The following is a 26,803-nucleotide window of genomic DNA, read 5'->3' as shown; positions in this document are numbered from 1 at the left end:
TCTGAGCATCAAAAGAGATTTTCTGGGGGTGATCTCAGGCATAATTTTAGTAGGCTTAGCCTACCCTTTGCAGGAATAAGTTTCATATGGGTGAACCCCAAGATTGAGGGCTCACCCTGCTGATTTGGTTGTCCCTGCTGTTTGCAAGAATATCAGAAATTCTACAAATGGGGAATTTGAATATTTCTCCATTCTCCCCAGTTCCCCAAGGGGACTTTGCCAGTACTTCTTTATTCACTGCTCGAATTGCTCTGGGATATATTGGGACATCACACTAAGCTGGACAAGCCAACACATCGCATGTCCTATTCCAGATACCGTGTACTTATGGTGTTCAACTAAACTGACCAGACAAGTTACATTAGGTAATATACTACCTAAAATATAAAGTTTGCACCAACTAAATATCTTTCCAAAGTGGGGATTTTTAAAGTCCCGTTTCAGTACTCATCAGACAAGGAAATTTCCCGTGTATACCGTTTTAGGTTTGCTAGAGCCGACAAAATGCAATATACCACAGGTGGGCTGGCTTTGAAAATGGAGATTTATTAACTTAAAGACTTACAATTCTGAGGCCATAAAAATGTCCAAATCAAGGCATAAATAGGAGCATCTCTTTTTCCTGAAGAAACGGCTACCAGCATCTGGGACTCTATCACAAGGGAAGGCAGATGGTGGCATTTGCTGGTTCTTTTCTCCTGGGTTTTGTGGTGCTCAGCTTCTGGCTGCTCCACCTGTGGCTTTCTTTTTGAGCTTCCGTATGTCCTTCTCTTTCAACTCCTCTGCGTTTTTTTCCTCTCAGCTTCTCTCTGGCTTTTTTTCCTATGTGCTCTCTCTTCCATCCTCTTATGAAGGACTCCAATAAGAGGATTAAGACCTACCCAGAATGAAGTGGGTCTCATCTCAAATTAAGATCCTCCCCACCAAAAGAGCCTATTTACAATGGCCCACGCCCAAAGGACGGATTAGCTTTAAGAACATGCTTTTCTGGGGGTATATACAGCTTCAAACTGCCAAATATAGCAAAAAAGGGAAATGCAAACATGGCCTGTGGCTCTGCCACAAGCCCAGATGAGAACATGATTGTTACCCAAACCAAATGAACCAAAGTTCACAAAATGAGTTGCTGGTCCCAGACCAAACTGAAGTTCAAATTTTCCTTCGCCAGAATACACCCAAAGAAAGGCTAGAACTTCAACCAGAAAGACAGAGATTCTGAGCCAAGAGGACTCATCAACAGGAATCCAGAGCCAACAGGGAAACGACAGAGCTCAAGAGGCTCTGACTGGTATTGTGCTCAAATCCAATGACGGCTCCAAAGTCAGATCGGTGGCCACTTTGGGTCCCACTTGTGACGCCATGTGATGTCAACCAAGAAATAACTAAGCTACAAGTCAACAAAGGCATTAATTTGGGGTCTTAGAATTGTGATTCAGGTAGCAACCCAAATCATGTTCCATCTTGGCATTTCCAGGCAAGGGTTTTTAAAGGAAAAGATTAGACAAGTTTGTTGTTGGTGGATATTTGGAGTACTCCAGTTGTCCTTCAGGTGAGATGGTTAACTGAGATCTTTATCTTGTAGTTTATGGTTTGGGTGTCCTTGGGTTTTGAGGAACATTGTGGCTTGAGGATTTGCACACTGTGGCAGTTTGTGACATCTGGCTGAGACCTGCATAAAAGTAACTTCCATAATGACCTCCAGAGTCCATCTAAACTCTCTTAGCCATAGAAACTCTATTTTGTTTTATTTAATATTGCTAAGCAACAGCCTGCACTAACCATTTTAGGAAGTATAATCTGAGTGGGCCACGGTGGCTCAGCAGGCAGAGTGCTGACTTGCCATGCCAGAGGACCCAGGTTCGATTCCTGGTGCCTGCCCATGTTAAAAAAAAAAAAAAAAAAAGATAAGGAAGTATAATCTGTATTAGACAGTGAGGATTTCCTCCCAAAGTAGTCCCTTGTTGAATAAGCCTTGTTGTAACAGGAAATTTACATGGAAAAAGAATGAAATGTTACTGTGTTTTATTTCTTTTTCTATTGTCTTTTTATTTCTTTTTCTGAAATGTTCTAAGAAATGGTGAATATGCAACTAAGTGATGATATCGTGAATTACTGATTATGTATGTTGATGTTTTATTTTAATTTTTTAATTAATAAATAAATTTTTAAAAAAGAATGAAATGTGACCCTTGCCATACAGCACACAAAAAAAGCCTTGTTGCTCTCTTTGTTCAACAGAATTTCTCTATCTTATGGTGATTGGAATCTCCTCAATTCATGAACTGATTCAACAAAACTCTCTGATACCTAACCAAGTTTTGTTCGTGGTTTTCGACAATATCAGTGTCAAAAGATGAAAGGATATGGAAATATTTAAGATTATATGTGACTCCAAGAGGCATGAAATCAAAATGCAGTATTTAATCTTTTATAAAATATAGTACTGGGGGGTGGGGAATACTAAAAAAAAAAAGGGAATCAGCATTATTGGATCAGTTGACAAAACTGGAATGTGGACAACATTAACAAAATTGTATCATCATTAAATTAGTTGATCACTGCACTGGGGTTAAGAAAATATCCTTAATTGGGAAAAACAATGAAAGGCTGGGAGTAGAGATGAGCCATTCTGATAGAGGTGCAATTGAAAGATTCATGTGATAGAAGCGACCAGATTGGAGAAGATAGAAGGGTAAAGCCATTCATTGGGACCCAAAAGTTAAATGACCCCTTGTGTGTCATGGAGTACACCTACCCTCCCTGGACCTCAGTTTCTCATCTATACTAGATTATTAGATATGTTAAAAGGCCCTTCCAACTCTCACATTCTGAATGTAGAAAATTGAGAGCAGCAAGAAAGCCCATTAATAATATCAGGCCGTTTGTTATGTACAAGGCATTTTAAGTATTTTACACCTACTGCATTTAATCATCAGAACAACCATAGGTAGTTTGTACTATTATTATCACTATACTCAAAGATGAAGAAACTGAACAGTATATTCAGGATTTGAACCCAAGCAAATCCCATGCATGGAATGATGCTAGCCCTTTACTGTAGGCTACTGCAGCTGTGTAGAAGTGATAAATTAAAGGGTGGTCATGAGAATGGATGTGAAATTACATAAGACATTTTGAAAGAAGAACGTGAACAGAATTTGGCTCCAGACTATATACATCAGGTAACAAGGATAAAGAAGAGGAGCGATGTTTCATTGCTGGAGGAATGTTAGTTCCAGTGACCAGTTTTGCAGCTTGGGAAAGGGAGAAATTATGGTGAAGTAGAAGTGATTTAAGAATCATAAGAAGCCTATCTACTAATTGTTTTTCTTCTTTGGTCCCAAGTATCTTGGAAATAGCTAAAGCAAGTGTCATATCTACCTTAGTCAAGACTCTTGGTTGCAAGAGACATATTTAATTAAAGTAGAAAAGAATTAGGAAATAAATAGAAAATTTAGAGAGATGGAAATAACATCAGGGACAATGGATCAACACCTCATTTTACTCATTGGGATTTTTTCCTTACTCAATCATCTCTCATCTATGCTTCTCTCTGCTTCATTTTATCTCTTGAAATCTTTTGTTTTTTTGACTGAACACAGGGTGAGGGAAGATGGACAAGAGTCGTTATACCTAGGGTTTTCAAATCCAAAGGAGGCCTCTTCTCCCAGCATCTATCTATGCAATCTTGGTAAATATACTTCTGGACAGTCACTATGATTACAGGGATAGAATATTGCTTTGGCCAACTAGGTCAGTTACCCTTGTGTTGATGAGGGATGGGCCGTGATGTCCAGTCCCCAGGAACAGAATAGTGTTGGAATACTTTCCAATTGAAATATACTGGCTAGACACCTTAAGACCACTACAGCCTCCACTGATTTCACAGACTGGGAAACCAGACACCCGAAAGCTTAAGTAGTTTGCTTCTGATTGTTTCAGACCCTCAATCTTCCTGGCCTTAGTTTATGAAAACCATGAGTGAAGGTTTTGAACTACTTGAAGAAAATAGCCATTTTAAACAGGGGTGAATATTGGGTAATTAATGATATTGTAATGAAGTGTCCAAATCCTAAGGAGATGGACTGAAGTTCGAACCCAAGTCCTGCTACCTCTAGGCTTCAGGCTTTTCACCTCCATCATGTAGATAGTAGAAAACAGCACAGAATGATGAGCTAACTATTAAATGAGTAAAGAGTAAATAAAATGTGTAAAACAAAATGCACAAGGTTTACCTAGTAAAAAAATGTCACTGCATTAAAAAATGCCAGAGATAGTGGGTATCTCATTCCTTCCATTGGAGAAACAAGGCAAAGGCATGGCATTTAAAAGCCACACTCAGACATTAACCAAAACAGAAATCTGCCTGTGTTTGTGCTATTGGAGTGGAAGGCATTAAGATAGGAAAGGAAATCAAGGAGAGCAATGTCTCATCAAACGCAGGGTACTGGCTAGGGAGATTTAAATTTCACTGACTTTATGATTGATCCTTTGGCAAGATACTGCCCATCTGTTTAACATAAATCTAGATAAATGATATCTGATAGAACTCCCAATTTCAACTGTCTGTGATCCTACCCAGACCTCCTTTTCAGAAGGTTCAGGTACATGTGGATAAATCTTCTACAGGCTGTTCCTCACCTTTACTTTTCTTGGAATTATGTTCTTGGTACCTCTAACCTACGAACATACTGCTCTTTTTAAGCCTCGGAGGATTTGGGGCTCCCCAGTTTAGTTGTAAGAACAGCATGCATGTTTTCCCAGACTGCAGATCCTAGTCACGTAACCAAGAGCCAAAAAGGGCACTAGCTATTACCAACACGACCAAGAAAGACAACTGAATCATGGATGATGTTCTCTATGAGCTTTAAGTGCATCTGATTATAACCTGGGAACTGGCGAGAATTCAGATTTAGTTGTAATGCAAACCAGAGTTTAATTGCAAAATGTTCCCAATGATCACACCCACACATATTCATTCATGAAATAGTTTACTTGGTAAATACATGGGTACAGAAATTTGTTTTTCAAATACAGCACAGAAGGAAGTGTCAGCGATAGGTGTAAAAGCACAGCTCCCCTAGTTGCTTTTGATCTCAAGATGCATCCATCAGAGGAAACAAATGTCAGCGGCTTATGCCGGCTCCTCATCTACAGGGAAGAGGAGTTCGGTCTTTTTCGGTGAGCTATTTACCACTTCCTTATAGGTGAAGCACAAGTGGTCCCAGATTTCAGACATCATGGCCATTTGACTCATTCTACTTAATGCAAACATATTAGACATAATAGGCTACAACATATATAATCTGTTTACGCCCTGAGAACTGTCTTATGATCTTCATAATTTGGGAATAAACCTACTCTACATATGGATGGCTGCAATGGTACTACATGTTTTGAACAGCCCATTCACATGATCACACTCTAAGGAGCTCTGAATGTTAATCACCTTAACCCATCCCTAACACTTTTGGCAAGTCTGAGCCTGATTAAATTTTTATTAGTATATATAAGAAGAATACTTATACAAGAAGCTCAAATTTCAAATGCCCCTTCATGTCTCTACTCCTTTCAACTTCCCACTGAATGCTTCTAAAGAAATGTTCTTTTTTGTTGGGTACCTTTAATGATTTAGGTATTGTTAAATGTATTTGTTGTTCTCTGGTTTATTGAATCTTAGCATTCTGAATATAAAAGTCTCAATGGCAGGATGTCAAGATTACCTGGATACAATGAGTAATAACTGAGTTCCAGGTTGCAAAGATACCTGAGGGAATAAAGAATTGTCAGATAATATCACCAAATTCATAGATTTGGCCTCAAAACAAATCTACTGCTCAGTAACATATGTGAGTTGATACAGAGGAGTCCTGTGGTGAGAAAGACTTCAGGGGAAACTTTACAATGAGGAAAGCAGACTTTAAACATAATTTAGCTGAATTTCACTCTTCTGAGCTCATCATGAGATGTTATATTGACTGTCCCAAGCTGCTGACAGGTATCACGAGGTATAAAAGGTTTTCTGAGATAATGAGAATGAGAATCCCAAATAAAAGGGATCATGGGGGGATCCTGACAGGGAAACCATTCTTCTGTTATACATAGATCATACAGTATTATTACAAAGAAATTATCACAGGTAACTTCTGATGCTCTATTTCAATTATGTCTAAATCTCAAAAGATTTATTTCTTTAGTAAGAAAATTCTTTAAAGACAGGACCAGAGAGTACATGAATTGATTGATACAAAATATGATGGGAATGGTGCTTCTGGGGGTGTCCAACATGAGAAACCTGCATAAAGAGCATATTAAAAATGCAGACAGAAATACAAAATCAGCTGGGAGAGGGGATACTGCTGTGCAGCCACGGTAATTATTTCCCTTCAAATGAAGTATGCAGGCCTGCCTGAGAAAATGGATGGGTGACAGAAGATTAAGAAGTTCTTATGGGAAATATCTGGCAAATGATAGGAGATGGTGCTATCTACATTAGGCCTCTTTGGTATGCTATTGCAACCTAATTCATGTTTCATGAGATACACATGAAACAATTCTGGCATGATCTCAGAAAAGCTGATTTTCTTCTTGGCACAGTTTCTAGATGGGAACTGATGGGAAAGGTTGTGCAGTGCCTTTGAAGAGATTCCTTATAGTAATTTTGATTATCAAAATGGAAAATCTGGTCCATGAGTTACAGGTTACATGAATTATGCATATTAAAAAGCAGCATAATATGGAAGGAGGATATTTATATTGCACAGTACTTTAAAAAATTAGAGTCCTGAGAAAATGGCACATTATGCCTTTGTATCCTCAGCTAGTGGCTGATTACCTTGTTTCTTGTACGTACATATTTAACACAAATAACATTGCTTTATTCAAATTATTTGATTAACTCAGAGGTAGCATAATACTTCATAAACATTTTGGTTTCTATTATTGATTGGATTTAGTAACGACTGAGAGCCTATTTATATATGTAGCAATTGGTAACAATCAGAAAAAAAAGCACAAAGAACTATGTTATAACTATAATTTCTACTGCACTGTTAAAACTGTAGAGCTGTGTTCCATTAGCCATGTTTCTTGAAGATGAATGTATGATATAGCTTTCGCAGTGTGACTGCATGATTGTAAAAACCTTGTGCCTGATGCTCCTTTTATCTATGATATTGACAGATGAGTAAAAAATAAACATTAAAAATAAATAATAGGAGGAATAAATGTTAAAATAAATTGAGTAGATTGAAACACTAGTAGACAATGAAAGGGAGTGGTAAAGGGTATAGAAAAAAAATAGAAGGGGTGGGCAACGGTGGCTCAGTGGCAGAGTTCTTGACTGCAATGCAGGAGACCCGGGTTTGATTCCTGGTGCTCATCCATGTGAAAAAAAAAAACGGGGAACAAAAGTTAAAATCTTTTGAGTAGATGGAAATACTAGTGGTCAATGAGAGGGAGGGGTAAGGGGTACAGTATATATAAGTTTTTTCTTTTAATTTCTTTTTCTGGAGTGATGCAAATGTTCTAATAAATGATTATGGTGATAAACGTACTACTATGTGATGATATTGTGGGTCACTGATTGTACACCATGCACAGAATGTTTGTATGTTAAGAATGTTCATGTCTGTATGTTGTTTTGGTTTGATAATAAAAAATAAATGAAAAAAAAAGCACAGAGTGGGCCTCGGTGGCTCAGCAGGCAGAGTTCTTGCCTGCCATGCCTGAGACCCGGGTTTAATTTCCCGTGCCTGCCCATGTAGAAAAAAGAAAAAGCACAAAGAATTATGTTATTTAAGCTATAATTTCTACTGCACTGTTGAAATGCAAATAGAAAACACTAATATTTATTTTACTGTGAGAAATCTTGATAGATGTCAGTCTATGCCTTATGAGGCACATAATCAATAAATCAAAACAATAAAATAAACTCAATTTTATTAAATGTTCCCCATTTAAAAGATGGCACAGAGAACAAATGACACACTCAAAGTATTAACTTAAGAAAATTTAATGAAATGGCTACTTACAGATATATGTTCAATTAAGAAAACCAAGGAGGGATAATGAAGCACCCAGGAGCCATTATCCACTTATGTATGAACAGCAAGGCAAGGCAATGCTTTAACACAAAGTGGAAGAGAGCTACAGCCATGGAAGAGTGGCTGCCCAACAGGAGCTGTGGCTAGAGAACACAGACGCTGCCAAAAGTGTGATCCAGAAAGGAGAAAGTAAGGGGTAATAAATACCCCAGCTTCTTTCCATCTTACCATTTAATATCTTACTGGTACCTCTCATTGTTCAAACCTAAGTAGAAACACCAGTAAAGCAGTCTCAATTACGACAAGCTCCAAAGTTACAGAGCGAGGAGGGAAAATGGATCTGGAGAAGTCGGGGATAATTAGCACAATATAGATCCATGATATACAAAAATTCTGACTGTGTAGCTGCTACAGATGCTGAGCCCAAAGGAAATAATTTTCTGACTTAGATGATACAAACCATGAAACCACTTTTAGTGTCATACTTAAGTGCTACTGTTCTGATATACTTTACTTTTAAATATATTATAAATTCCCAAACACAGTATATTACTTTTGCTTTAAACAGTCAATTTCTTTTTTAGATTTAAAATGAGAAAGATTCATTTTATCTTTACTCACACATTTACCATTTCTGGCACTTCACACCCTTGTAAAGATTCAACTTTCTACCCAGGGTTTTTCTGGTTATCCAAAGAACTTTATTATTTCTTGTAGGCAGGTCTGCAGGTGAATTCCCTTGGTTTTCGTTTCTCTGAAAAGTACTTATTCTGACTTTATTTCCAAGAGATGTTTTAGCCAGAAAAAGAATTCCAGATAGCAGGATTTTGTTGTGTTTTGTTTCAGGAATTTAATGATGGGGCGCCACTGTCTTCTAGCTTGAACAGTTTCTGATAAGAAATGTACCACCATTCTTTGTTCCTCTATATGGAATGTGGCCTTTTTTTTTTATGTGTCCTAAAAACTTTCTTTATCACTCATTTTCAACAAATTGTCTACGATGAACCTTAGTGTGATTTGTTTCTTTTGCTTGGGGTTCTTTGAGTTTCTTCAGTCTGTGAGATTATAGTTGTAAACATATTGAGAAAGTTTTAAGCCACTCTCTACTGAAAACTTTTCTGCCCCTCCCCCTTTCCTCTCCTTCTAGAACTCCAAGGACACGTATATTAAATCTCCATTCTTGCTTATCTATTGTTTTTCTTTTTTTTCTCACTGTCAATTATTTGAATAGTTTGTATTCTTACTTATCAAGTTCATTGATCTTTTCTTCTTCCGTGTCTGTTCCTCTAATAATTCCACCCAGCATATATTTTTCATTTCAGATACTGTTGTGTTTATCCTTGGAAATCTGGGATGCATTTTTTTCCTTTGGTATCTTCTACTTCAGGTTTCATCAAGTTCATGTCTTCCTCTACTTTATGCTTATAACAGCTATTTTAACATTTTTTCTGCTTATCTCATCATTTCTGTCTTTACTGGGTCTATTTCTTATTGATTGATGTTTCTCCTGATTATGTCATATTTTTCTGCTTCTTGGCATGAAAGATGAATTTTATTGCATGCCAAACACTGTGAGTTTTACCTTTTTGGGTGCTGCATTTTGCTGTATTCTCTTAAACAGTGTCAGATTCTTTTTCTGGTGTACACCTAATTTACATGGAATCAAGGAACTCATTTCAGGGCTTGTTTAAGCTTTGTTAGGTGGTCCAAAGCAGCTTTTAAACTAGGGCAAATTTAGACTCACTACTAAGACAATACCCTTCTGAGAATTCTACCTGATGTCCCATGTATTTCAGGTTAGTTCCACTCAGGCTGAAGGTAACATGAACTATATGCTGCTCTGTGTGGACTCCAGGGCTTGTTCAGCCCCCTGCATTCTAGTAGTTGTCATGGCCTCAGGATGTTTGTTTTCACTTGTGCAGATTGGTACCCAGACAAGGCACTCAATGGGACCCCTAGAAGATTTCTGGAGCCCTCTTTCTGGAAGCTCCCTCCTTTCCAATACTCTTCCCTACAAATTCTAGCTATATTGGCCTCCCCGAATGCCAATCCTGTCCCTTCAAATCAGCCAGACCCTGTTTGTTCCTTTTCTGAACTGTGATCTGAAATATGTCACTAGATAGCAAGCTTGGAAATTACAGGGTTCACCTTACCTTGTATTTTTATTCTCTGAGGAATAACAGACTTATACTTGTGATATGTCTGAAAATAATTTATTTCATACATATTGTACCAATTCTGTTTAGGGCAGGAGAATAAATTTGTCCTTGTTATTCCATCATGGCTGATAGCAGCAGTCTTCTTACTTAGTAAATACATCTACTATTTAGAATCAAATTAAAAAAAAACAATTTATGTACAATGAACACAACTTCCTTATATAATTGTTTTAACAGGATCATGCTTATCAGATTCTCCAGTTTATGAGGGCTACTCCTCAGTATGAAATCTCTATTATGCAATATTCAGCATTTTTGTTCTGGAAGTATTCTCTGTTGTACAGTGAGTTATTGTTTCATGATGAAATCTTTCACTCGCTTAAAACAATGGAGGTTTTCTCCTGCTTAGGTCCTATAATGCTAATGACCTGACTTCTGCACCATCACAATACTGATAAGATTTCATCTTGATGAGTCACTTAATGTGTAACAAGCTGTAACTCCTGAGAGAACACTTTTTCTTATTCTCTACTTAAAAAAAATTCTATCCTTTCTTAAGGCTGTTTAATAAGATCTGACGCCTCAAAGATAGCTGTTTCAACAGTCACTGCATTGACAGGGTTTCTCCCCTATTGGCCCCTCAAAAGCTGGAAGCTATGACTTCTGAGGCTTTCCACATTCACTGTACTCCTGGGGTTTCTATATTGTATGGTTTCTCTGATGTATCAAGAGCTGTGACTTCCTGTTGAAGGTGGTCCCACATTCACTACACCTGCAGTATTCATCCCCTGTATGAATCCTCTGATGCCGCATAAGGTGTGACTTTCTAGTGAAAGACTTTGCACATTCACCACATTTATAGGGTCTCTCTCCTGTGTGAATTCTCTGATGTATAATGAGCTGTGCCTTTTCAAAGAATGCTTTCCCACAATCACTGCATCCGTAAGTTTTCTCTCCTGTATGATTTCTTTGATGTTTAATGAGCTGCACTTTCTGAACAAATGCTTTCCCACATGCACTGCATTCGTAAGGTTTCTCTCCTGTATGGATTCTCTGATGCCTAATAAGCTGAGGCTTCCAGGCAAAAGCTTTCCTACATTCACCACATTCAAAGGGCTTTTCTCCTGTATGGGTTCTCTGATGATGAATGAGACTTGACTTCTCACTGAAGGTTTTTCTGCATTCACTGCATTCATAGGGCTTCTCACCTGTATGTGTTCTCTGATGTGATATGAGGCTTGACTTCTGGGTAAAGGCTTTCCCACATGCACTGCATTCATAAGGTTTCTCTCCAGTGTGAGTTCTCTGATGTGTTAGGAGCTGTGACTTCCCAAAGAAGGATTTTCCACATTCAACACATAAATAGGGTTTCTCTCCTAAATGGGTTTTTTGATGTTTAATTAGCTCTGACTTTTTAAAGAAAGCTTCTTCACAGTCACTGCACTGATAGTTCTTTTCTCCTGTATGAGTTATTTGATGTTTAATAAGCTGTGGTTTTCTGATAAAGGCTTCACCACATTCATTGCATTCATAGGGTTTCTCTCCTGTGTGAATCCTCTGATGTCTTATGAGGAGTGAGTTCCTGCTGAAGGCTTTCTTACACTCACTACATGCATAGGGCTTCTTCCCTGTGTGAGTCCTCTGATGAGTAATAAGCTGTGACTTCCAGAAGAAGGCTTTTCCACATTCACAACATTTATAGGGTTTCTCTCCTGTATGAGTTCTCTGATGAGTAAGGAGCTTTAATTTCTGGGAGAACGCCTTTCCACAGTCATTGCACACATAGGGTTTCTCTATTGTATGGGTTATCTGATGTCTTTTAAGCTGTGACTTCCTGCTGAAGGCTTTTCCGCATTCACTGCATCCATAGGGTTTCTCTCCTGTATGAGTTCTCTGATGTAAAATGAGCAGCGACTTTCTACTGAAAGCTTTTTGACATTCATCACAACCAAAGGGTTTTTCTCCTGAATGAGTCCTTTGATGTATAGTCAGCAATGATTTCTGTGAGAAGGCTTTTCCACATTCACTGCATTGATAGGGTTTCTCTCCGGTATGAGTTCTCTGATGTATAATAAGCTGTGACCTCTTGTTAAAAACTTTGCCACACTCAATGCACAAATACACCCCTGTTTGTGTTATACGATTTGTAATGAGCCATGATTTTTTACTGCTAGCTTTGCTACACTTATTGCAACCACAGTATTTTATTCCACCATGAGTTCTATCAGGTTTGATACAGAACAATAATTTATCAAACTCTTCAAGTTTCTTTCTTCTACAGAGACTTTTTGAAACAAGGAAATCAAAAGGATGTCTCAAGCTTTTTTCACCTGTGCCATATTTATGGGCTTTCATTCCTAAATGAACAAAGTTTATGGATGAATGAATGATTTTTCCAAAAACATCATATTCACGGTCTCTTTCCAAATGTTTAAGCTTGTCTTGATTATCCTGTTGCCATATTTTGTGATTATTATCTAGCCATTCTTCTTCTAAAAAGGAAAAGATGAACCATACTGTGTAAATCCCCCAATGATTATGCTTATTGAATAAAACTTCAGGAATGGAATCTAGTACCCTAATTCAAAAACAAAGCAAAACAAAAAAGCCTCATATACATGTCTACCTTTTGGACAATGAAAAAATTAACAGAAATGAAACCATATTTTAAAATTAAAAGTTTATAAATATGAACTTGTAAAACAAGGAGAGATGAAATATACTCAAGACAATGTAAACATGACCTTAAAGAATCTGGAGCAATTTCTTACCAAGTACTGTGGTGATTCATTTACTTACCATATAAAAATCTACCGATTATGTACAATGTGTTCAGAAATTTGCTTACAGAAAATAAGGAGAAAACAGGTAGCACCCTACTATCAGAGGACTTACAATATAATGAAGAAGACTGAGAATGACAAATAAACTGGAGCGCAAAATTAGTATACACTGTTGAATGCTACAAAGAAAGAATGCTGGAGATGGTGCACAGTAAATGTGCGATACCAATTTTAAACCTGAAAAAATGAGTAGCATTATTTTTCTGTACTATCTTTATATTTAAAAACATTCTCATTCAAGATCTTCATCATTGATATTAATAGCGGTTACCACTAGAACTACTTTTATGAATTTTCCAAGCGTTCTTTAGAGTTCAGCATCATCACTTAGTTAAGCTTTTGACAGTCATCCCCTTTTAAATGAATCTATACCTAGTTCTATAATCTATAACCTATTGAATCTATAGATAATGTTTTCAATGGAAATTATCCCAAACTACATGTAATTATTTGTATAATATTAGGACAGGTTTTTTCCACCCTATAAGCACAACTGTTTATGACTTCCTCAACATGACCATTTATTGAATATATATTTTAGGTCAGCTTTTAAAAGGTTTGTTTACTTGATGATTATATATACTTTGCTAGCAAAGTGCGAGGTTATACCCCCAGGAAGTATTCCACAATATGAAAGACTTGGCAAGGTCTCAAATTTAAGACAAGCACTTGTTTTCTGATGATTAATGTTTTTTTAGGGAAAAAATTCTCACCTAATTCTCAGTTATAACTAGAATTTCAGAGGAAGAACCAATAAGAGCAGTTCTAGGGAAGGAGAATGTAAGGAATACTCAACATTTTTTACTTAAGCAACTGAAGATGGTAACACTGTGCACTAAGATGAGAAAGACTAAGGAAATAAGAGATTTGAATGTAAAAATCAGAGTCATTGATTCTGTAATAACCTCAAATCCTACATGGATGTTAGTTGGACAGAATGAGTAAATTTGTTAATGTGAATATGCTAAAAAAAACAACAACCCTGAATTGTACAATTTATATAGGTGAATTGTATGGCTTGTGGATTATATCTCAACAAAACTTTAAAGCAAAGTCATTTCCATTTGAAGAATGCAAAGAAAATTAATTTAGGAAATGTGAGAGCAAAGAAAAACAATTTAAATGTAGAATTAAAATAAGATTAAGAATTATTCATTCAAATTAATGAATTAAATGATATAAAAATGACAATAGAGTTGTTCATCTACAGACTTAAATGTTCAGATAGTCAACTGTTCCAAAAAAAATCTTTAAAAATTTTAAAAGTCTCTTTGGGAAAAGAGATGAGTTTGTTTTTATTGGGGTCATCTTCTATAGGTATCCATGTATATCTGTCCACTTCTCTGTTTCTGCCACACTCCAGTCCCTGCCACAGTCATTTCAGCCTATCTCCGCAACCTGATATGCTGCACTCAGCCTACTTTCTTTTAACCTCTTCAACATCATTTCAAATCAACTTCATTCACTACTCTTCAGCCACACTGGATTCCTTTCTGTTTTTTGGAGCATAGTCACCTCTTCTACCTTTGGAACTTCACATCTGCTGTCCCTTTGATTTGGTATGCTTTTCCCTGTAGTTAGCATGCCTGGCCCATTCACATCTAAACAACATTTTGATGACCCATTATCAAATATCTTGTTTATTTCCTTCACAGCCATTATCAAACAGGTAATCACCTTACTTCTATCTTACTTTAGGTGAACTGCATGCAGAAATAGGTTTGCATTTTACACTCATGTACCTACCCTACTGTATAGCACATAACAAGTGAATAAACACTGTTGACTCATCACTGAACTTCTGAAAGAGCATTTTAACACAAATAATTCATGTTCAAATACTGAATTATTGGCATTTTATACAGTTTAGTATTAACTTCTAAATTAAAAATTCTATGCTCCCGCAAGGTATGACATGATTCCTATTCCCTTCAAATGCCTCTCACCACACACAACAGAGGTTCTCAACCAACGCAGGGACATAAGGACTTCCTAGACAGCTTTTCCAGCTGACACATACCTAGAACTAATAAGCCATGTGAAGAGTGTGCCTAGATATATGTAATTTGAAATATTTTCCAAGCTAAGCTGATCCATATGCTTAGATGAAAATTTTTGTGTTACAGAAATATTTGATGAGTAAGAAAGATCCTACTTTCACCTGACTCCGCAGCAACCAATTAATGAAATACTAATACAGCATAACTTCCCCAGACAACTGGGAAGAATAAGTTGCTGATTATCTTGCTCTGTGTTGGAAAAATCTGAGGATCTAGACAGTTAAGGAATTCTTTTTTTTTATTATTAATTAAAAAAAATTAACAAACAAAACATTTAGAAATCATTCCACTCTACATATAAATAATCAGTAATTCTTAATATCATCACATAGTTGCATATTCATCATTTCAGTTAAGGAATTCTTGATGGCTGGTCAGGCATGAGTTCCTCTGATATAGAAACTAAATGAACAGAGATTTCAGGAAAGGCTGAGAGTCACTGAACATTCACCAGAGGGGGGGAAAATGTTCAAACCAAAGAGGGGATAGTGTCTAAATGGGGAAAGCACAGGAAGATTAAGGCAGAGAAAAGTATATGAGAGGTATTAAGGAAGAAAGTACTTCAAATGGAGTTAACCATGATTTCTGAGCACAGAAAAAGAACCAGATAGATAAGATGCTGCCATATCATGAGGTTCTTCACTATAAAAACGAATTTAAGTATCACATAGTAGGTAACAGGAAGCTCCAACCTGTCAGACTGTTTGACAGAGGAATAAGAAGCTGTACAGGTTGGTGTGTACACCAAACACAGCAGAAGGACACACTGCAAGGTTCCATGTTCCCAGTCTGAGGACCAGCAGGGAGGAGGAGAATCTCCTCCTGTTTAAGATGTTAGACTGCTATAATCATGATTTCACTTTCTATTCTCTCCATGGGCTTAAAATAGAAATTTGACAAACTAGAAGAAACAATGAAAGGAAACCAGAAGAAAACACTGCCATCTAAAATGAGGAGAAATTTATGACTTCTTGAAGAGCAGAAAAAAGCCTATAACTAAAGGTTGCACAGGTGGCAAGGGAAAAGGAGATGAAGAAGCTGGGAAGAAACCTAAGCAAGAAAGTGATGACCTAAAGGCTCAGCCATCAGTTTGTTCCACAGCATGGCTAACAGGATAGGCACATCATTGTAAACTTCTGTCAAAGAGGGCAAATTCCAATGTGGCGACCAAGGTATAGCATGATTAGTTTAAAACATTGATGAACTCATATCACCATACTGAGTCAACTCTAAAGACTCAGGAACTTGAAACGGTTTTCTAAAAATTTCAAATGTGTCAACCTGTCATTAAAAAGCTGAGATTTAACATTCACTGTATCACATATGCCTGCTTCTCTCTCTTGTGAAAAATTCTGACTAAGGGTTTCTTCATATATTATCTGTGGCTCTTCTCCTTGCTCTAGGTTTAAAAATCGTATCAGGTTTAATAATTTAATACCCTGTTAATTGGGAACACAGAGGCCTGGACCCAATTGCTGGAGTTGAGGGACTCAAATATGAAGAATGTTTTATTAAGAAGGCTGTGAAATAAAGCAAGTGAATAAAAACCTTCCAATGGAGTTTAGAAATAAAAAAAATCTTTGATATCTGAAACTTAAATCTGAAATCACTGAATATCTCAGAGGCCCCATGGCTTTGGGTACACAATAAATTCCATAAGAAGAGTATTCTTACCCAAGAAAACTAGATTGCTATAGTTCTCCAACATCACATCTCTGTATAAGTTCCTCTGAGTAGGATTTAGTAGCTGCCATTCCTCCAAAGTGAAATCCACAGTCACATCCTCAAATGATATCTGGAAAAGCACAATCTCTGTTAAATCTGAAGGGATCATCATTAAGCCTTGAGGAATACAGGTTTTCTTTGCAATTTGTGGTCAGTAGCCTCTAAGATGGCCTCCAAGGCTCCAACTACTGGCATTCACTCTTCTGCGTAATCCGCCCCAGCCTTAGTGTAAGCTAGACTTTGTGACTTACTCCTGATGAAAACAGGGCAGAAGGAATGGGATGCCCCTCCCAAGTTTAGCCTAGAAAAGACTGTGGGTTCTGTCGTGGATGCTTTCTTGCTGTCTCTGGGGTAGCAGCTGCCATGTCGTCAGGCAATCCCACACAAGGAGCTGAGGCCTGCCAACGTTCCCCTATGTGAGCCTGGAGGCCAGGTGAGCGAGATTGGTAGTGGATCATTGCCCTATTACACCCTGAAATGACTGCATATCCATGGGACACCTTGATGACAGCCTATGAGAGACCCTAAACTACCGATGATTTTGTACGCAACTGGCAGATTCCTAACACACAGAAACAGTGAGACAATGCTTGTCGTTTTCATCTGCTTAGGTTTGGGACAATTTCTCACAAAGCAAAAGATAAGTAATATAATTACATTTGCATTATACTTTGAAGAACAAACAAGAATGCTATTAAAAAATTATCATTGTGTGGGGCAGTGGACAGTGGCTCCGTGGTAGAATTCTCACTTGCCATGCTGGAGACCCGGGTTCGATTCCCGGTGCCTGCCCATGGGAAAAAAATATATATATATCATCATGAATTCATTCATCCGTCCATGTATCTATCTACGCAGTAAGAAATTGGAATAGGTTGCTTTAAATAAGTACAATGTGTCCGAAAGAATGGTGTCAACAGTGCTTTGGGACTATTCATGGATAAGTAGGAATGTGAGATGTGGTCTCTCTCCAAGGAAGGACAGCTGTGTCCCCCTTTCACTGCCAAAATCCGAAACACAGCTACATATTTAAAACACTCTTTTCCCTCTTGAGAGCAGTTATCTTTCCAAATATGAACAGTAATAGCTTTTAGATATCTTCTACAACATATATACTGAGTAATTAAGGGACCTAGAACTGTAACAGGTGCTAGAAATAAAAAGATGATAGAAAAAATTCATGTTTTCACATACTTTTTGGTCTTTTCATGCCACATTCCATCCATGCAAAGGGAATAAGGTGTTACAGGGACTGTGATGGAAGTATAAACAGAATATGGGCACGAGAGAAGGTTAAAAACATTGGATTTATGGACATTAGGGTAAGCAATATAAAGAAGGTAAAGCTTATGAAAGCTCTCAGGAAGGTACTAGTGCAAAGGACATTCAAGAAGTAGCAGCATGTTGGGTAGCTGATGGCTGGGGGTAAGCTGCCGTACTGAGTCAGTCACACAGACACACAGCGCACAACTCAGGAGACAACCCTCAGGGGAGAGTGGAAGGCGTCCGCTTTATTGAGGGAGTGCACAGGCTTATATAGGCTGGGAGCATGCAGAGACACGTGTCGGGCTGGGATTGGTCACCGCTGTTGCTAGGGTGGAGGGCAGATTTAAGGGTAGCGCTTTTGGTGTGAACCACTGCCAGTTCCGGGAAGAAAGCCGGTCCCGGGCTAGGCCATTTTGTGTTGCCTTGCATCAGCCACGACAGCCATGTTGGCATATTTCATGGCTTCTCCATCAGCAGCATAAGCTGATAAGGCATATGCTGGGTCATAAACTATTACAAATTTAAAAAAACAGCAAAGTATATTCTTGGTCATAATGAAATTAACTAGAAATCAATTACAGGAAAATACCTAGAAAATCCCCAAATTTTGAAAATTAAACTACACACTTGTAAATAAGTCACAGGTCAAATAGGAAATCAGAAGAGAAATTTAAAATATTTTTCATACTAAATGAAAATGAAAAAACACATCAAAATGTGTACAATACAGAGGAAGAAGTGTTTAAAGGTGAATTTATAGTATATAATGCATACATTAGATAAGTAGAGAAAATTAAATGAAACCAAACACTAGTTCTTTGAAAATAACTAGAGAATTGATATAAACATCTAACAAAACTTACCAAGTAAAAAATGGGAGATGACACAATCTAACAACATCAGGGACACTGCTTCTGATCCACAAACACTAAAAGAATGCTAAGGGAATACTACAAACAACTCTACACTCATTAATTGGCTTTATTAAATAAAATGGAACCAATTCCTGGAATGATACAAACTACCAAAATTTATTTAAAAAGGAACAGAAGACCTAAATAGCCCTTCAGCCATTAAATAAATTGACTCTGCAGTTAAAAATCTTCCAATAAAGAAAAACCCAGGTCCAGATGGCTTCACTAATGAATTCCACCAAATATTTAAGGAAGAAATTATTCCAATTTTACACAGTATCTTCTAGAAAATATAAAAGGAAAACTTTGCAATTCATTTGATGATGCCAGCATTACCCTGAAATCAAAAACAAAGATATTACCAGAAAAGAAAACTATAGACTAATATCTTTCCTTAATAAAGAAGCAAAACTCCTCATCAAAATATTAGCCCATCAAATTCAGCAATCCACAAAGAATGATATATAACAACCAAGTGATGTTTACCCCTGAAGGCAATGCTGATTCAACATTTAAAAATTCATCAGTGTAATCAATCGCCATATTAATAATCAATCACCATATTGTGATCAATCACACTAAATAAGAAAACTACATAAGAAGCATCAGACAAGACTCAACATCCATTTATGACCCAAAACAAACAAACAAACAAATAAAATCTTAGCAAACAAGAAAAGTAATGGAACTTCCTTCATCAAATAAAGGATATCGATGAAAGGAGCTAGAATCATACTTAACAGTGAGAGATTAAATGTTTTCCCCCTAAGTGTGTTCCCCCACAACAAGGCAAAGAAGTCCTCTCTTACCACTCCAATTTAACACTGTCCTGGAAGTTCTAGCTAGTGCAATATGGCAAGAAAAAGAAATAAATGGCCTAAAGATTACAAAGGAAGAAATAAAACTATTCACAGATAACATGTCTATATAGAAAGGGCCAGAGAATCTATCAAAACAAAGCAAAACAAAACTTGTCCTCTAACTAAATAGTTTAAAAAGGTCACAAAATACAAGATCAATAAGCAAAGACAAACCCTACAATCCAGCAATCCTACTCCCAGATATTTACTCAAGTCAATTAAAAATTTCTGTTTACATATATATGCAGATGTATGCTTTATTCATAACTGCTGAAAACTGAAAGCAACCAAGAAGTCCTTCAATAGGTGAATGGATAAAACAAACTGTGATAATCTATACAATGGAATACTAGTCAATGATACTACACAGCAATAAAAAAGGCATAATATGCATGAACCTCAACATATGATGAGGAAACAGAGCCAGTATCAAAAGGCATGATACCATTTATATGACATTCGGAAAAGGCAAATCTGCAACGACAATTTATTTGGGGTGATGGAATTGTTCTGTGTCCTGATTGCGATGGTGATTATATGAACATATATGTGTTCTAAAACTCAGAACTGTATATCAACAAAAAAGGAAAAATATTTTATATGAATTTTTAAATAAAATTTAAGAAAGAAAGGAAAGGAGGAAAGGAAGGAGCAAGAGAGGAAAAGAGGGTAGCTAGCTAAGTGATTGAGAGTTGCTTTTGAAATGTGGAAGACATTACGGATTGTTTATTGAGATAAAGTATGGAAACAGAGTTGCACACCAAACTTTTGCCAACAGAAACAAAACACAACTGAACTGCTTTCTACTAAAGTGTATTGAAATTGCAAATGTAAGAAGATTTATAGGGACTATGCGAAGGTTTCATAGTGATAGATTCTGCTAAGGGATTTAGATTTTTTCTTAAAACAAGAATAAAGATCGGCTGTGTCTTAAAGGCACACTGTTTCAACCCCCAAATGAATTGCGTGTACTGAGTTCTCCTTTAAAACTATGCCCCTAGTTTGTTTTGAGGAACTCTATTAAAAAATAGCCCTAGAAGAGATACTATTGTGGATTGCTATCTGTTCTTTATCTACTATACGACATACATAAATAACTATCAAAACTTTTTCTTTATGTGTAATTGTCAGGATATATTTGCTTCTCCCATATAATTAGTTTACTTTATTCTTTTGACAAGAGGAAACCATGTAACTATTCCTGTCTCTCCTTTTATAGGAAAATCTGATTCAAGCTGGTGGTTCAACTCTGCAACAATGAAGGACCTGGCATCTTTCACATCTATTTTACTAATTTAGACGATAGTATGATTCTATAATCCATGTTGTATTTCTCTTGACATTTTCTATTCCAAGTCTGCATTTTTTTTTATTATGATTTTAAACGTATTTAGACCCTTCCTGTTTGTTGCAGAGATTCCTATAAGCCTGTTTACAAACCCATGGAAAAAACTGAACTATAAATGAATAACTTACCTGTGTCTTGATCATTTTCGGTTGCTCTGTTCTGTGACTTCTCTCTGTCCTGGTACTCTGTAAAGAGGCTCTGGTCAAAGGTTTGCGAACTGGGTATGCAGTGGAGTCCCTGAGTCCTCTTCTTATCTCACATGAATCGTCTTGTTCCTGAGAGTCATGACCTGTAGACTCGGTGGACAATTTATTTTAGGTGATTTAATGAGTTTGGGGCCCAAAATCTTGGTTCTCTCTTACTGGGAACTCACATTGTCTAAAGCTTCAGTATACTAGATATGTGGTATACTCAAACCAGGATTCACGGGTAAAGAAATGGAATGGCCTATGAGGTACTGCTGCATTTCAACAGGCATGGCCAGCACAGGGACTGTCACAACCGTGGCTCTCACCCACATATACCAAACTGAAACCACCTACCTCCCTGATTCATCCATACACCCCCAGGGTAGAGCAGCACTACACAGCTCTGCAGAGACGTCCAGAAAGTCTGGAAACGCACTGAAGGCTCACTCCTTCTTCAGCAATATTTCTTGGGGTACCTGATACAAATTACTTTGATAGGTACTATGAAGAAAAATGCAACACACTTCTGGGCAGAATGTCAACAGAAAAGGATGCTCGGGTCACATTGGTATTAGCCTAGGGTACTGGTTCCTTCCCCACAATTCAGCCCATGAGCAAGAGAAAAGTATAAATGAGAGGAATGACCGAAATAGCAAAAACAGACACGGGGGGAAGGAAGAGTATAAGCAGAAGAAACAGGAAGAAGAAAGAGAAAGAGACCCAAGGGAAGGTTGCAAGCTGTGCTGACTCTGTTTGCATGTGGGTATTTGGGGCTGAGGAGTTTGGTACAGCCTCAAATACATGACAGCCAGGGGCAGCAGGAAAAAGAAGAGCTTAATAAAAGTTTTTATGTTGCTTCTTCCTCACCTCACCTTGGGACAAACTGTGTGCTCTTTCTCTCAGAAATCAGCAATCCCAGCCCCGTGACAGATTTCCCAGGGGGATGGCTGGGGCTGCGCAGTGCCTCAAGGCCTGTCCACCTCATCCGCCTTCCCTGGGTGCTCCAGGGCTGGACGATGACAGCCCAGGGAATGTGCCTCTTTCTGAGGGTCCTGAAACCCTGTCAGGAAGAGTTACCTGGAGGGGTAGCAGGACCCTCCAGGCAGGTCAGGGTGGGCCATAATGGTTCCTTGGGGTCTACACAGCTTCAACTCTGCTTCAACTCCCCAGAGGTTAAAGCCTGGCATTTGGCCATTCCCTAATCCACATATATGAGAACAACTAACACCCCCAGTGGAATAGAAGCTCACAGGCCTGTAAATGTACACAATGAAAATAGGGAAAAAAAATGTCATTCTCCCTGGTACAAAAAAAAAAAGGAAAGCAATACCTCTCTTCCTTTTCTTAGAGCACGGACTTGAGAAAACTTGCAATTGTGAGTTCTTCTCCTGCCCCTGTCAGTATGTAAATACTTTTAAAAGCTAAATATGCCTTTTGCTACTTTTACCATCCAGGAATGTTTTTTCTCAGGGACCTAGGAACCATCTCTCAGATGACAGTACCCCATCTCCCAGTCTCCCTAGGAAGGGAAGAACCTCAGTGACCAAACCTCAGTTCTGGTAGCAAGTTGTAAAAAATTACCCCATCATAAAGATTTAAGGAGTTTATTTTTATTTGGATAAAGGCAATTAACTAATAGATGACTATCCCAATTGCCAGGTGAATTTAGGAAAAACTCTGGGTGACAAATGGTGCTGTCAAGTCCTCTTCCTTGAGGCCTAGTTATTGTTTATCAAGATGTAAGGAAGGGATTGCACCTGCCCCGCTTTAAGGTGAGATCTCTTTCTGTGTTTGTGATCTCTTTAATAGCTTGCCTGTGATGTGCATCATTCAACAATAGGATGCTCATTCAACAATAAAAGTGTTTTCTTTTTCTTCTACTTTTCTGGAGAGGTTTTCTGGTTTGGAAGGAGATTTTGGCTTCTTCCCAACAAATCAAAATAACTAGACACTTCAGCTTAACTACAAACCGCACAACAGATACACTCTTAGGTAGAATTATTGGGACAGGCCAAGAATTTAAAATAAGAAAAATCAAAAAAGCACTATATCTTGATGCACCAAAGTACTTACAGCTTTTTCTCCACTGCTTATGGAACTGGGCCATCAACGTTCAACCAGATATAGAACAAAAGCCAAAGACTTCATGGAGCCACAGGGTTGGACAGAGATCCTATTTCCTTCATAAAAAAAAAAATATGAAAGAAAACATCCCCCCAAAATGTACCCAATAAACTGGGGGACAAGAGTAGAGGAAATCCTACCTTTCAAAACAACTCAGCCAGCCTGAATTTGTTAGCATTTTATCGTCTGCAGGGCCTTCTCCTGCGTCCTGGTCAGCATAAATCCAGGAATGAGGGCTGAGAGTGTCCTCAGCAGCTGCAGCTGAAGCAGGTCATGACCCACACCTGGTCAGCCTCTTCCTGAAGGAGCTGACAGTCTGGTCAGGAAGACTGGGCACAGTGGAAAGGCCAACGGACCTTTCCAGAAATTAAATTAAACTGAGAAAGGAAAGAATGTCAAGCCTGCAGATTTAGAGCAAAAGCTCTTTTTTTGGTGGCACTGCCAGATGTTTTCTGTTAAAAAACAGAAATAAAAAAAGGTTTCTTCAAATTCCCAAATCATATTTTCAAAATTGTGTTGGAAATCTTCACTCATCTGCCTCAAAAAAAGGGAAGAAAGTTAAGACTGGATTTTAATGAAAGCCACCAGCTTTTGCCCTGGGTCAGCTAACAAGAGGGGTGGCATGGGAGCATCATGCATTTTGAGGTAGGCGCCCAGTCATGCCCAGTCTGGCTGAGGGAAGCTGGGGACAAAGCAAAAAGACCTTTGCTTGCCCACATCACAAGCAATACCATGCATGCTCAAGAATGGATACTGCTCAGTCACAGGGCAGGAAGCCTAGAAGAAATATCTGATGGCATAAATCAGCTACTGGCATCCACCTCTGGGGTCCTTAAACGTCTCCCTCTTTTACTTCAAAAGAATCTGTTTAGTACAGACCAGAGAGGGGAGACAGCTGCCAAGGTCAGCCAAAAAATGAAGATCTAGTCAGATAGTTAAGAAACAGCCTGTCTAGAAAAGCAGACTGAATTTTGAATTCTGACCCAAGTAGTGGTAGAGAGCAGAGCAAAGACTTCCAAAAGAAACTGAAGGCAGAAGAATTACCTGAATTTGCTACTTCATGTGAAATAGACATACAGGTCGCATTCCCAAAGTGAAAAGGGACTTTTTGGAGGAGTCAAGAGTTTAAAAAGTGTATGGCCTGACGGTAGACCTCTCAAGAAAAAGTGTTCTGGAGAGCTCAGAGGGCACCTTTCCAAGGACCAGTGCCTCCTTCAGACAGGGCCTGGCTCTTCCAGGCTTGTGGGGAGAGGTCAGAGGGGCTTAACGGTTGAGGAAGTCCTGAGAGGAGCCCTCACTGGCAGCAAGACCTCAGAGGTCTTCTTCTCCAAGGACCACCTCTGCTGGTGTGGTCTGCTGATGAACGGCCCCCAAAGGTACCCAGGTCCTAATCCCTACCAATGCTTCCGCATTTGGTCACAGGGACCTGGTGGGTGTGATTAAGTTAGGGATCTTGAGATGGGAGAGTCTCTTGGATTATCTGGGTGGTCCCTAAAGGCATCCTAGCCGTTCTTCCTCTTCTCAGACCCTTCACACCTGCATCATTCCTCCTCACATGCCTCATTACTCACCCACCATCAGGCACCCAAACCCCAATCTCCAGCACCATAATCAGGAAGATAAATGAGCTCCTTGTAAGTCTCCACACAGAACCCCATTCACCAACACCCTTAAGTAGCAAAATCAATCCACAGAAGTGCATGAGTCTATGAAATGCAGAGTTTCTCCAGAGCCTCTTCCCAGGCAATGACACCCACAGAGCCCTTATTCCTGACCCTCCACAGGATCTCCAACCACTGAGAACCAAAGGCCCCTTCATATTTACTCCTGGTGTTGACCACTCCTAAGTCTCTCAATCACTTAGCCCCTCGGAGCAACCACAGTCACCCCTACAGGCCCCTTGATAAATTGCACAACTCCAGAGCCCCTAATCATGACCTCTACAAAGAGATCTGTTCACTGACCAGAAATTTCCTCAAACATTAAGTGCCAAACGGCTCCCTCAAAAACTCCAACCACTGTCTCCCACAGGCCACCCATCCTCTCATCTTCACACGTGCTTCCATCACTGCTCATGGAACCTCCACATCACGGACAAGCTCAGGCCACTGCCTCGCATCCACATGCCTCTCCCTAAATGAGCCTCCAATCTCTGAACTCAAGGAACTCCTAATCCCTTATCCCTCAAAACCGCCAGTATTCAGACCCACATGACATCCCATTCTCACTCACCATTCACTGACCCTCCTAAACCTCATCGTGAAAGGGCCTCCAGTTCTCCCCAGGCCCTCCTAATACTCGCACTGAAGGCCTGCAGCTGCTACCCCACTGTCCACTCACACACCACCCCAAACAGGCCAGCCATGAACTCGACCCAGATCCTTTGTCATCGCCCCACTCTTCCCCAGTCTTGGGTCTCTCCATCACTAGACTCCAAACCCAGCCTAGAGAAGGACCCCGACCACTCACCAGCATAACCACCCCAGCCAGTCAGAAGAGCCGCCACTCAGCCAACAGGCCCTCCAGTTAGTGAAATCCAGTCCAACAAGGCCGATTCCTTCTGAAGACCCCCAAAGACAGGCCCCGCCAAAGACCCCACGCTGGCCTCGAGGGTGCCCACCTGGGCCCTAACTACTCACACACACAAACACCAGCATGCACCCACGGCACAAGCTCACCCCGAGGTGAGCTCAACCCTGAAGAACACAGAACTGACCCTCCAATGCCCCCTCCTGGCCACGCCCCCCGAAGGTTCCCAGTTACTCAGCCCAGCCCCACAAATGCCTCCCTCCTCTGGCCCCAAAGTCCTGACGCTCAGACGTTCCGGTAACCGATCCTCAGATGTCCCCGAGTTAACCCGCTCCACAGACATCCCCACAGCCCCCTCCGCAGCCGCCATGCCGGGAGGCCCCGCCTGCCACCCACGCTCGCTGCCCACTCGTCGGCCATCCTCACAGGATCCCCACGGTCCCAGAGACGCGACTGCCACCATCCCACCCCCACCCCCGGCCAGATCCGCGCATGCGCCACGTGCCGCCCCCGCGCTCCTGCCTCCGCGGCGCCTAGTCTCTTCGAACGCGCCGGGGTCTCCACGGACTCCGGGGGGACCCAGAGCTGCCTGCAGAGCCGCAGCCTCACGGTCCCGGCCTCACCAGCGGACACTCTTACCCCTCCAGATCCACAGCGCCGAGGCGGACCCGGCCCGACTGCGGGATTGCTGGGAGGAACTACACTTCCCAGAGGGCTTTGCGGCGCGCCCCGCTGCACACTG

General features: G+C 39.5%; 1 protein-coding gene across 9 annotated transcripts; it reads right to left on the bottom strand.

The window, feature by feature from the left end:
* Nucleotides 1–8,878: 8,878 nt before the first annotated feature.
* On the bottom strand, nucleotides 8,879–26,777 carry ZNF605 (zinc finger protein 605). 9 transcript variants are annotated; one of them, XM_077159478.1, is made up of 7 exons: nucleotides 26,701–26,770; nucleotides 23,673–23,984; nucleotides 23,482–23,588; nucleotides 21,763–21,884; nucleotides 21,349–21,516; nucleotides 16,782–16,902; nucleotides 8,879–12,696 (listed from the first exon to the last, which is right to left on the bottom strand). In XM_077159478.1, exons 5-7 carry the CDS (start codon nucleotides 21,361–21,363, stop codon nucleotides 10,904–10,906), a joined length of 1,929 nt encoding a protein of 642 aa, XP_077015593.1. In that variant the 5' UTR covers nucleotides 21,364–21,516; nucleotides 21,763–21,884; nucleotides 23,482–23,588; nucleotides 23,673–23,984; nucleotides 26,701–26,770; the 3' UTR covers nucleotides 8,879–10,903. The 9 variants fall into 9 exon arrangements, with proteins under 9 accessions (XP_077015593.1, XP_077015590.1, XP_077015588.1 ...); XM_077159475.1 differs by having other exon boundaries at nucleotides 21,349–21,509; XM_077159473.1 differs by lacking the exon at nucleotides 21,763–21,884 and having other exon boundaries at nucleotides 21,349–21,509; nucleotides 23,673–23,888; nucleotides 26,701–26,777.
* Nucleotides 26,778–26,803: the final 26 nt, after the last annotated feature.

Source organism: Tamandua tetradactyla, chromosome 5 (genome assembly GCF_023851605.1).
Source record: "Tamandua tetradactyla isolate mTamTet1 chromosome 5, mTamTet1.pri, whole genome shotgun sequence".
Classification (NCBI taxonomy): domain Eukaryota; kingdom Metazoa; phylum Chordata; class Mammalia; order Pilosa; family Myrmecophagidae; genus Tamandua; species Tamandua tetradactyla.
The sequence above is the reverse complement of the archived record's forward strand: the minus strand, read 5'-3'. Positions and strand labels throughout refer to the sequence as shown.

Coding starts and splice junctions, on each gene's coding strand:
- ZNF605 (XM_077159473.1), bottom strand. CDS start 23,515: ATGGCCCAGTTCCATAAGCAGTGGAGAAAAAGCT. Junction 16,903..21,348: donor CGAAAATGATCAAGACACAG/GTAAGTTATTCA, acceptor GTGCTTTTCCAG/ATATCATTTGAGGATGTGAC. Junction 12,697..16,781: donor TAGCAATCTAGTTTTCTTGG/GTAAGAATACTC, acceptor TTTCCTTTTTAG/AAGAAGAATGGCTAGATAAT.